General features: G+C 40.5%; 1 protein-coding gene across 1 annotated transcript in view; it reads right to left on the bottom strand.

The window, feature by feature from the left end:
- Positions 1 to 4,590, bottom strand: part of si:dkey-11f4.7 (piezo-type mechanosensitive ion channel component 2) — a 23,960-nt gene extending 19,370 nt beyond the window's left edge. Inside the window, exons 1-8 of the mRNA XM_042708934.1 lie at positions 4,520 to 4,590; positions 3,613 to 3,826; positions 3,206 to 3,371; positions 1,958 to 2,044; positions 1,678 to 1,810; positions 1,105 to 1,274; positions 680 to 943; positions 249 to 354 (exon numbers count right to left, since the gene is read on the bottom strand). Coding sequence (XP_042564868.1) covers positions 249 to 354; positions 680 to 943; positions 1,105 to 1,274; positions 1,678 to 1,810; positions 1,958 to 2,044; positions 3,206 to 3,371; positions 3,613 to 3,826; positions 4,520 to 4,568 — 1,189 coding nt within the window. The 5' untranslated portion in view covers positions 4,569 to 4,590. The remainder of the gene's footprint in view (positions 1 to 248; positions 355 to 679; positions 944 to 1,104; positions 1,275 to 1,677; positions 1,811 to 1,957; positions 2,045 to 3,205; positions 3,372 to 3,612; positions 3,827 to 4,519) is intronic.
- Positions 4,591 to 13,105: the final 8,515 nt, after the last annotated feature.

The raw sequence follows: 13,105 nt of genomic DNA, 5'->3' as shown, positions 1-13,105 counted from the left end.
GTAAAGCAACTTGTAGAGAGAGTTGCTAACACCACCAAGGTCATGGGTTCAACACCCCAGATACACACATACTGATGAAAGCATCTCTCTATACTGTGAGACGCTTTGAATAAACGCCTCTCCTATATCCTGAAATATAATGCAAACTGGCTCTCCTTATGGTTCCCTTTAGGTAAAAAGGACTGCTCCCCTCTTTGGCTTCTGCAAAAATGACCAGCATATCTTTTACAGGGGAAGAGTTATCTCACGTGTGTCAGTTTTGCCATCCAGACAGTCATGCTTCAGCTTGCTCTCTTCCTCTTTCTCCCTTAGCTGTTGACGCAGCAGCAACCAGAAGCTGAAGGTATACACCACCTTAAGACACAAATGTTATGTTATGTGCTGAGTATTTATGGCAACCATTATGGCAACCATTTTAGATTAAAGTCATAGAGCTCTTGAATGCTCTTGTTCCTTTCGATAGCCACGGGACTTAGCTGACATAGTTAACTAACATATGCTGAAGGGAATAAAGGGGAATCTTCCAATGGAAATACTGCAGGACAAAGACATTTTCCATCTTTAATTGAGGTGTACAGTTTACTTACTAGGTTCAACAATATATTTACGACATGAAAACACTATTATTTAACATTGAAACCATGCCTACAACATTCCTGAGTTGTGCTTATTCACTCACCTTTACACCCAGGTGAACACAGGAAGCCTCGTAACCATAGAGATCAAAGTCAATGAGAACTGATTTGGGGATGCCGGGGAAAAGCTCCTGTCTCTTTAATTGAAACGCACTGATGAAGCTGGCCCCGAGGAGCACGGTACCATAGATAGCCAGGAAAGGAGCGCTGAGCATGGCGTAGAAGCGGCGGTCCCTCATCATCCAGATCACACACGACCATACGAGCAGCACAAAGCCCAGCCAAGAAGTATACGTGATGCTCCATACCTAAACACGAACAGAAAGACAAAAAGAGATGCTAACAGCAACGTGCTCATTCAGAACAATCACACACACACATACACACACACACACACACTCACAAACACACACACACACACACACACACACACACACACATTATCATCTCACGCTTTTTACAAATTTACCATCATGATGATGAGGGCGCTGGTGTAGCTTTGTTTCATGATGAAGATTCCAAAGAGAGCAAGTCCACCGGGTGCAGCAACTGGAGCCGTTGCTTCTGAGATGCTGAGTGAGTCGTCATCATACTCTTCATCAGTCCCTTCTGTTACCTCCACCTTGCCCTCATCTGACCCTGAACATAGCATCACGTCAAAAACACCAGCATGTCATATTCTCCCTGAGACATGGACAGGGTCCCATTAACGAACCAACAGTTAATACAAGTACTAAATGTCTCAAGAATTTGAAACGTCTCTCTATTTCATATGGTACCATGGGTCTACTCAGAAATCTGAACATGTACTCTGATGACACATCAGTATAACTCTGAGCACATCTTTGGGTTTTCTCCTAAATATTAAGATTACGGTTTAAGAAACTCATACTTTTTATTTCAACAAAAGATGTATACAAATTCAACATGGTAAGTGACACTAATAGAATTTATATAAGGGTACCACAAAAGGCTACTCTGTATATATCACCTATTTGATGTGTGATCTGTGAATTACTTTGAACAAATATGGGATAGGTACCGTGGCTTAGGTAGTCTTGCGATCTATACACAGGAAGTGCAAAGCATTCTGGGTACATGGTGCTGGAGATCAGAGAGTCCTGTGAGGGGATGCTGTGCTTCTCCCAGCTGTTGCTCATCATTATATCAATGGCCTGTGTAGGTATGGTCAGGTATTTATGTTTTGATACAAAGTCTGCATACTTACGTAGCATACTTATCTGCTCTCACAAGTTGAATTAACTAACTATAAAATAAATAATATTAAAATATTATAATATAAATATAAAATAATAGTTTACCTCTGATTTGATGGGTGATGGAAACATTGCCTCTGAGAAACTAGGAGGAACCTCACACACAGCCGCCAGTTCAGCCTCTTCAGTGTCCTGCCAAAAATGTGACAGGCTATGGAATGCTTCTCACAAGCCTGCTCAAACAGCAGCAGATGCATGCTTAAGTGAATTTAAGAGCCTTCGTTTATTTTTATATCACTGAAGTGAGAGACAGAAAACTCTCAATTAGTCTCCATCATTGAAAAATTGTGTATTGAAATGTTTGTTTGTTCTCCTGAAAACAAATTCATACTGTATAATTGCTGGGATTAAAACAAAATCCCATGAACCAATCAGTACAAAAACATTGTATACCATGTGCACCAGTCTGTGAGACTCCTGTGAGAATCGAACACACAGTTGCATCCGCGAGATATTGTCAATTTAACCTAACGTGAAATTGTGTTGCTGCTAAGTGAAATGATTTATGAAATTTCCTTCTTGTCAAAATGTTCTGGATATGATACACAAGGGAAGTTAAAAGCATCAATGTTGCTTTGTGTATTGCAGGTTTTTAACCCTATTAGGATTTGTAGTGGCCCACTACACAAAATGTAACACTGCTTCAAAGGGTGTGAAAAGCAGCATCTACAAGATATTTTGACCACTATTGTAGCTCTGAGCCTGACATCCTACAGCATAACAAATAATAACTAGGAGAAGAACAAGAAGAAGGAGTTATGAACAAGGACAAGAAGAAGGAGAACAAGGACAAGAAGAAGGACAAGAAAAAGAACAAGAAAGAGAACGAGAACGAGAACGAGAACGAGAACGAGAACAAAAACGAGAACGAGAACGAGAACGAGAACGAGAAGAAGAAAAAGAAAAAGAACAAGAAAGAGAACGAGAACGAGAACGAGAACGAGAACAAAAACGAGAACGAGAACGAGAACAAGAAGAAGAAGAAGAAGAAGAAGAAGAAGAAGAAGAAGAAGAAGAACGAGAAGGAGAAGGAGAAGAAGAAGAAGAAGAAGAAGAAGAAGAACGAGAAGGAGAAGGAGAAGGAGAAGGAGAAGGAGAAGGAGAACAAGAACAAGAACAAGAACAAGAACAAGAACAAGAACAAGGAGAACAAGAACAACAAATAGGCTACCACTACTTTTTAGTTTGAGCTCTATGACCACGTCGGATCAGCAGTACTTGCTGCATGTTGCTATAGTAACTAACGACTTGTTATTGTTGTGGTACGGAGCATTGTTTAAGTGATGGGATTACCTCTGCATTAATGTGGACCCACTTGTGCAGCAGGGCCACCAGGGTGTAATAGAGCAGCAGGAGGACCAGAGGGTTGATGAACACCGGCCACGAGACATCTGGCTGCAGCCGGAGGCTGTGTGGTTCTGAGCCGTTGGTCCGAATTAATGCAGTCATGCCAAACAGTCTGGGACCCCCCCAAAAGGAACACAGAAGAGATGCTGGCACACTTGGAGGGTATCCACAGGTGTAGCTCAGAATAAAACCCCAAACATCACAACTTTAACATGGCTGAAGATGTTTACGGTCATAACTGCAGCCCGAAAATCGAAGTGTGACGAGGTTCAAATGGCTTTGTTATGTACTGTAATCAAACATGCACCTTACAATTACAATTTTGCAAATGCTAAAATGACTACATGCTGTACCTGGCATAGGTGTCCTGAGGAGGCACACACTCCTGGAGTAAAGGCAACTGGTAAAGGTAGAGGCCCAAGATGTGGCCAGCGCTGAATATGGTCATCATCACACAGAGGCTACTGAACACCAGTAGGGAGAGCGGGTGGCCGTACACCCATAACCACACTAAGCTCAGGAACGCTCCAAAATAGACAGTCGATGTCAGAGAGGGAAGGGCAATACCTGCGACATGGAAAATAAAAAGGTTATCATAGACGTTCACTGTTTGAGGGCAACGCACTGAAAGTGTGAGAGAGCTTGGACTGTGAGTACTGTAATAGTGTTTTCTTTATATGAGCCATTCTTGTACCTCAACATTTAGATTAAAAGCCAAACAAATGACAGCTGGCACACTGCTATCGAACACAAGTGGACAATGAAAGGCCTTTTCCCATTTCTTTGGAAGGTTAACATATTAAATCGTTTAAAAGAATTTTCACACTGTAAAAAACCTAGACAAAAGTGAGTCATTACTTACATTATATTACTCATGCCAGCCAAAGAAGCCCTACAAATGTACAGAGCATTTCCACCAGTAGTTTGCCCCTCGTACCAAAACTGTGAATTTGTTGACAAGGATATCCTCAATCACGAATTCAAGATCAGTGAGATTTTTCTTTTGTCTCCTGATTTTGCCAATGTGAAGGATATGATGTAATGACATGCAAGGTGGGGTATATGATGCTATTAATAACATTCATTAGTTTAATGCTTTGTGCAAAGATGCAATACTCTCATCAATTGAAAACATCAATATAGACAGCATTATCTAAGAATACATGCCGGAATAGACAACCACTAGCAGTAAACATCATATTCCAGCTATACCTAAGTGTTTTCACATTTAGTTTAATGCTTTGAAAAAACCCACAGTACCTGCAAGCCCCAGCTGGACGGTCACCACCACTTTTCCTGCCGTGTTCATGATAGTGGAGAGCAGGAGCCTCAGCCCGGACACGAACACCAACAGCTTCTGCACAAAAGCAGGGGGAGCCGATGCGTGGGTTCTGCTCTCGGCTGAGCTGTCCGTCACGGAGTCGCTCTCACTCCCATCATCCTCTGTCTCGGATTCAGTGGAGTCCAGATCCATCTGGACCAAATCACACCAAAGCCATGTCAGCCTCTCAGTTAGTCTTGTCTTTTTTTGTCATTGTCATTCCTTTTTTTAAATGTTTTATTAGAGAACACATGCACATGCATTTCAACATGGCTTTGCACTCCACTTTATGGACATTCATGACAAAATAAACTAATTTGCTTCCAGGTGCTTTCCCTTTGATTTTTGCTATGCCTTGCCATGAACATGTTTATGTAGTATGGCGTCTTAAAAGGTCTCACCTCAGGATCAGAAGACCCGATGCTGTTGTCATGGACACTCAGTTCCACGGGCGGCCGCAGCAGCCTCCTGCAGAGTCGCCAGATGAACAGCCCAGACACAAACAGGCCAAAATCTGGCGCTAACAGGCGCACAATATTCCCAGCATCCACATCACTGAACCTGCGCGAGTAAACAACATAGTCATTTGTCAAAATTGTTTTACAGTTTTGACCTTACATTCCATGCTCATGCATTTTGGCACACGTTTTAGAACTGTTTTGGTATTGTTTTAGTCTAAAGAGAGTTTTCAGTTTGCTTTGACATTTCAGTATCAGGAGTTTGAAGGTCGATTTTTATTTTCAAAATATCTTGCACTTACAAAAAACAGCGAGTGAAATAGCTTGAGATAACATTTACACAGAAAATGCATGGACAGGTCAGAGAGCATTCCAGAACATTCTGTGTACTACTTGCAGTGCACTTAGGGGGTATCCAACATCTTAATTTTAAACATTACTCATAAGGCACCAATACTCATCTGCATATTCTTCATCATCTGAGGAAAAGAGCCCTTAATTGTTTAATGGTTATGGTTTAAAGGCTTAGGGCTAAACACCACAGAGACCCCAGACTGGTGAATAATCATTTCAACACAGTTTATACCTCACAATGCCAAGATGATAGAGGACGGTCTCCCAAATTCCGCTTACTGTGGAAGAGATAAAATGGAGGGAAATATGTCATTAACTATATGGTTCAGTGGTTTTGTCTCATCAGCAAACGAGTTCAACCAGTATTTCCTCCTCATTAAATTTTCATCCAGCAGAACGAGTTGGAGCAGTGCACTAAACTGCAAACGAAACTATTTAATGAATTAACTTCCTTTGGGTGTGCCACAAGAAGGAGTTTTGTTCATCCATTAAAATGGTCGCCTTTCAGTTCATAACAACATGTTTGGTTATTTGTAGGGATGAAACAAAATGACAGGCTGGTACGTATATACTGTATGCGGCTTTGCAGGTTCAGGTTGTCGTGGTCAGGTGTTGGTGTAGAATCCCGAGCGTATGCCCCTTACCATCTTTAGGCACATAGGTGAATGGGATCTGCATTCCACACTGCAGGGCCAGGAAGGTCACACTGGCGCAGCAGAGGAGCATCAGGAACCTGCCCGTCTTCCCTTCAGTCAGAAACAAACATCACAACAGTTACATAGAAACCCAGACAGACGGGTGTGCCATCTCCATTAGTGCTTATCCTCCGTCATAAACTGAGCCCCATTGCAGCCTGTGTTAATTGAGCTGTTAAGTTTTATGGATGTTTCTGCAGTGCAGTAATAATAACGGTAAAGGTGATGATGTATGAGAGACTGGCAGTAATGGTAAGAATGGTAGTCACTGTGGGGGTACATTTCAGAATGTTTCAGCTCTGACACGGCAGACCAGACCCATCCCTCACAGGGCTGAACTCATGGCTACTTCGACTTCAATGTTTACTGCAGCGCTCATCCCACCGCATGCAGAAGAGTCGATGCCACAAGAGCTGCGTGGTGTTATTTCCCTTTTCAGGGGGTTTCAAGCTCTTGTTTGAGGAAAACAGTCAACATAAATTGAATTTAGCAGCATAGGTCGATTCATTTACAATCACACCAATGTCTGCTTCTCCACCTTTCCCAGATGATGAAAATGTATGATGTAGTTTAGAAGCTCGGTGATGTTTGCTTTCTGTTTGTTTAGCAGAAAAACCAATTGTAGTCATGCGCAGCATTAGCTGAGGCAGCAAATGTGTTTCCGATAACCTGGATTTTTTACTAAAAGCTTTATGTAATTTCTCTGCCCATCCCTTGTGCAAACTGCTCAGGGCATCCTGATTAAACCTGTTTAATCAGCTCTTCACCCCCTTCCACCGAAGATGAGCTCAGTGCAGGGGCAAATGGGAGAGAAAGGGAGAGAGGGAGAGGGAGAGGGAGAGAGAGAGGGAGAGGGAGAGAGAGAGAGGAAGAGGGAGAGAGAGAGAGAGAGAGAGAGAGAGTAGGAGAGCAGAGACATAAATATGTGGATCCATATAGCTTTCAAGGAAGCAACAATCAGGCATCGCTGACACCACCACTCTTAATTCCTCACTATAATTACTCTGTAATGCATAATAGATGAGACCTTACAGGCCCATCTCTTTACACAGCTCAATGGGAGAGGCAGTAGTGTCTTCTTTTATTTAATGGCTTGTATTGATTGGGACACAGTTCAGGGCAGTGTTGGTATAACTAAACATTAAATATACTCTTATTCATTTAGGTAGAAATGGAGACATGAAGCCCAATAAAACTCCAGTCTGTCAATGTCTGTTGCATTTCTAATTACTTTAATAGGATAAACCTTTGAACCAACTGATCTCATTTTGTGTGGAAATGTGAATTTTTTTAATTTATTTCACGCATGTAATGCAGTCCAATGACTGTAGTTGTAAAAGATCAAAGACATTTTGAAGGATACCATCCTCTATTTAATCAGAATAATTCTACCAAAATTGTACATACTAAGTACACCCCTTTCCCATAGCAAACAAGCTTTTTTGCATGTGCTACTTCTACGTGCAGTTAGATTACTGCCACTCATTCCTGGCTGGTCTCGTAAAGCTGATAAGAAAATATAACAACATAACATATTACTTAAAATGTTGGTCATACCTTTCCCTGACATCAGGAGCCCAAATCAAATCCTTGAATGTTTGTTTAAAGAGCAACCAAAGTGACTGCTTGATTACTTTAAATTATGCTATACATTAAGATCTATACAGCATTTCACCAGTTCTGTTTCAAACAGGTGAAACCCACTGTACTCTGTAGTCTTCAGAGTTTTGTCAGTGTCTCTCCTCTGACAAATCCGTACACATTCTACCAAGAACCTTGCAGGAAGGATCGTGTCTATACTTTCTAGGACAACACATGGTTATACTCTGAACAGTTTTGGTTAAAGGGACATTTCACTTTTTAAACCTGGGCCCTATTTTTAGATCTTTTTGGGTCCAAATTTCTACTAGGGACAAAAACACCCAAACCGGCAATCACAAACTGGCTATCCAATGGAATCCCAGGGAGCAAGCAGGCACATTCAAGTAAACCGCTTGTTTTAGTCACTGACAGGCTCGTAAATGTTATAATAAGGGTCTGAGGAGAGCGCCTCCCTCTGATAATCTGTTTACTTTGACGTGCATGCTTGCGCCACTGGGGCCCTCTGTATCCGTTTGCTGGTTTTAGCGCTCTAACTCAATACTAGATCGATTTAAAATGTTTTTGTCCCTAGTAAAAATTTTGACCCCCAAAAAAATGTATATAGGACCCAGGTTAAAAAATCCCTTAGTTTCCCTTTAAAGAGAAATATGACATAAACTAACAGTGTGTAAACCAAAAATGATACAGCACTCTTAGTCTTAATTTCCGGAAAGAATATCCATACCATAAACTTAGTAGATGTGCACACAGCCAAAAAGCTATTTGAAATATATCAGACCATGGAAAACATGGTGGAGAGAATGTAACAGTAGCCAGCGAGTACAATGATGTGCAGTGAGTAAACCTCACTCCCTGACACCTTAAGAGATGTGCTAGCGACAGATGCTAGCATTCATGGGTTTTAGCCTCCTTACTAGCACGCCGCCTCCCACACAGCTGCAATAACAGTAAATGCAAGACACTTAAAACAATTTTACATATCTAATAAATGCTGAAAACCAAATACATAATTGTTTAACATTGTTTAGTACTTGATACTTAATATTCTTGTTTTTTTTAATGGTGGCAGAGGATACTCTTTGTGGACTCTCTCGGGAGAGTTTTCCTTATACAGTACAGAATGCAGAGTGGAATAGGTTAGCAACACTCCTATGTCCTCCCATTATTTGTTCGAACTACAAGTTTCATTTCTCATATAGACGGAGTGAGAACTTCAAGGTTCAAGTGCCCGTTTGGCATATTTCACTCAAATTCTGGGGAGCACAATGTGGCATATAAATATCTGAGGGGAGGTTTTAAAGGCTGAGTTCATCCAGCCAACTGTGTATTGTTGGTATTGCCATTGTACTTTTTTAAACAATGTATGGGTATTGCTTACAGAACAAAAAACTGCAATGCCTTGGATACTGAACTACTGTTGAGGTTATCGAGGTTGAACATGTTTTCAATGTTACTGTTTTAATGTGGTGGATGTTTTTAGTGCAGCTCACGTTTTAGATGCTTTGAATGATTTTATCTTACCCTTCATGCTGCATGGACTGGGATTAGGCAGAAGTGGCAGCATCAGGAGAAAGAGTAGATAAACCACAGAAAGGCCATTGTACCTGAAAGATATCGCTGCAGAGGGATGCACACAGAGAGTCTAAAAATCAATCAATCAAAAGTTGATCCTATTTGGTCTCTAACACACACACATCCAAACTATATGTGAAAGGATTCTGGGGTCAGACAGTGTGATTGTGAGGACCGCAGATCAAGCAGAAGTAAAGAAACCGAGAGCAACATCTTAGTTTTCACATGAACAAAATGGACAGAATACACTACGCAGAAATGGACAGAGTACACTACGCAGAAATGGACAGAATACACTACGCAGAAATGGACAGAATACACTACGCAGAAATGGACAGAATACACTACACAGAAATGGACAGAATACACTACGCAGAAATGGACAGAATACACTACGCAGAAATGGACAGAGTACACTACGCAGAAATGGACAGAGTACACTACGCAGAAATGGACAGAATACACTATGCAGAAATGGACAGAATACACTACACAGAAATGGACAGAATACACTACACAGAAATGGACAGAATACACTACGCAGAAATGGACAGAATACACTACGCAGAAATGGACAGAGTACACTACGCAGAAATGGACAGAATACACTACGCAGAAATGGACAGAATACACTACGCAGAAATGGACAGAATACACTACGCAGAAATGGACAGAATATACTACACAGAAATGGACAGAGTACACTACGCAGAAATGGACAGACTACACCCATGCAAAAATGCAGACTACTCTATGCAAAAATGGACAGGCTCAAAACCCCAAAAATGTAAGAAAAAAGAGCTGCCGAGTAAACCTGCATGAGACAAACGCTAAAGGGAACCCAAAACACTAAACTCAAAGCACTCTCATGAGTAAACACAAACATTTCAGATTAGCATCAGCACCAGCACCAGCACCCAGTCCATTGCTGCATTCGGTGTCAACTCACTACATCACACATAAAAAAACATACATATAACTAAATGAAAATAACATGAATGAAAACCCCAACGGTGATAGTGACCTAAAACAGACACATTGCTATACAATGCGATAGGAAATGGAAATCTTCTTCAATATACCCCACAGATATCTGTCCACTGCCCTGAAGATCAAGCACAGAGGGATTGAATATTTTTAATTGTCTTTGGCAGAGTATACTATTCTGAAATGAGCTTACCAGCAAGCAGCAGCACTGGCAAGAGAATATTATAAACCACTCCAACAACAATGTCCACCGTCATCCTCACTCACAGTTCAGTTTCTGAGTAACACACACACACACAAACTCATCTCGATGTACTGCTCAGGGATGCAGGTGACTCCCTCTCTCTCAAGCCCAGCCCAAAGGAGAGGTGGAGGCGGGGGCAGAGTGCAGGAGAATCACACTCATCAACACTCTCCTGGTCCACTGGCTTTCCATCAAATCCATAGGGGACTACACATACATTAAGGCATTAGACAGGAATTGCCTTGTAAAGTAATATATATGTATGTTGGTTTTTAAAAAGTGCAAAAAATTCTGAACATTTGTCAAAGTTCTTTTGCTGAATCTGTTCAGAAGGTGGTTAAAATAACTAGAGTTTTGAAGCTTCTGTGGTAATGGAACAGCATGAATGTAAACTTTTATATTTCACAAAATAATTATAAATGAACTTAAAACTCCTTACGAAGCCAACCAAAATTGTTTTTAGTGGCCTAGAAATCATGCAATTCTGTTATGATAAATCATATCACAACTTTTAAATTCCACTACAAAGAAATCCCAGGTGGATAGATGCACAATTCAGTTTGAATTTATATTCCTTGCGTTTCATTTTTTTCTGTTGAAGGAAGCATATCTAATATTCATGGGGGATTGTCCATTAGCCGAGCAGTCAGAGTGCCAACCCTGCAATCCTTATCTGTCTGCCTTATCTAAAGGGGGGGGGGGAGAAACAGAGAATGGAAGTGAAGGAGAAAGGGAAGTAAAAAGGGGAGCAGAGAATGACTTGAAGCAGAAGAATGGAGTACACAGATCAGTTTAGATCAATAGAAGGGAGAAAACATGTGCGGGCGAGTGATGTAAGTAAGAAAGTGAGTGAATGTGTGGGTGAGAGCAATGGATTGTTAGTGAACTACTTCAGATGATCAGCTGATCATTCTGTCAAGGGTGCTGTGGCCCCGGCACTCTTTAAAACAGTAGCGGTATTATCATAAACAGCCCTGTGACCTCATGTTTTCAACGTAAGAAGTTACATTTTCCAGGATACTGTATTTTGTGACCTGATGATGTCCACCACCAAATAAATATAGATAATCCATAATTGTTTATGTCTAGGTCAGGGTTATTATAATAACAAATAACAAATAAACAAATAAACAAATCACAAAAAACTAAGACTAAAACTAAAACTAATTAAAACATTATTTTGTTAATTGAAACAAAAACTAAATAAAGACTTCCTTTTTGTTTTTACCCCTCAATTTGCACTGTGGTTGCTATATACTTTGTCCTGTTCTGACTTCTTGAGAGACACTGGCCTGATAAAAGGACCTAGAATGAATTAAATAAATCCTATTTGATGTCATGCTTTCTTTCATACTACCTATCTATCATAATCATTATCATAATCATAATACCAGAACAACTAAAACTAAACTAAAACTGTTCAATTTCTCAAAATAAAACAAAAACGACTTATGCACTCTAAAACTAACCAAGCTGAATTATCTCTGAAAATTTCTGAGAACTCTGGTCTAGGTTGGAATTTGTGTCAACATGTTATTGTCAAGATGTTGTACTATTTAAACACCGAATCTGATTTAACAAGAATACTGAATAATTAATGAAATAAATACATTTCAATCAAAAGTCTCACACACCTAAACAGAAGAAGCCGAGCGGAGCAAAGCCACCAGAGAAGGTGAGAAACACAGCAAACAAGATAGCGGTACTCAATCTCCTGGAAATTCACTAAATAACAGCTCAGTGAAGGTCCTAGAAGATCTAAATTGATTATGGTGATGAGTGCTGAGTGGGCAGCTAATATTTCATTGACAGTGCAATTTAGAGGGGTAGAGTAAGGTAGAGTAACATGGGCTATTTACTCAGGAAGGAACACAAACCACACGGATTACCACTACACCACACAAAGGAAGGTAAGAAGGCAGCTGCACAGCAGAGAATATGTGTACATAATGCTCTAGAAATGAGAAGGGAATAAGATCATGGAATAATTTGATTAAAAACAATAACAATAAACAGCAAGATTCATATGATAAGAATAACATTTGAACATAACATTTTACAGGGCAAGACAAACAGACATGACCCAACATGTGCAACAGTTTGATATCCATATGTTTGCATACATATAGTATGTTTGACATCCATAAAACAGAGTAGTTTGCAGGTTTATTGATTTCTTTGATTTGATCAGTACTGTATGTTTTATGAAAATGTTTTACTCAAAGGTTCATACGCCCTTTACTATTCTTCTTCTTATTATACACAACTATCATAGTTCAATTCAATTCTATTAAAAAATTTGAATCAATTCAATTCAATTCAATTCAATTTATTTATATAGCGCCATAACAATACAATTGCCCAGAGCCTGGACCCCCTTAGTGCAAGCACAATGGCAGCAGGGGCAAGGAAAAACTCCCTGTTAAGGAACCTTAATCAGAACCACGGCACATAAGGGGGGACCCATCTGCTTCAGGTCGGCCGGCTGGAGATAGGAAGGGGGGGATGGGGGGAGGGTTGTGTGGCAGAAGGGGAAGGGAAACAACAAGTGTTGTACACAGCATGCATTTGGTAGATGTACATAATATATACAGACATCAGGTGGTATATACA

This window comes from Clupea harengus, chromosome 1 (assembly GCF_900700415.2).
Source record: "Clupea harengus chromosome 1, Ch_v2.0.2, whole genome shotgun sequence".
Classification (NCBI taxonomy): domain Eukaryota; kingdom Metazoa; phylum Chordata; class Actinopteri; order Clupeiformes; family Clupeidae; genus Clupea; species Clupea harengus.
This window is presented reverse-complemented; position numbering and strand designations above follow the sequence as displayed.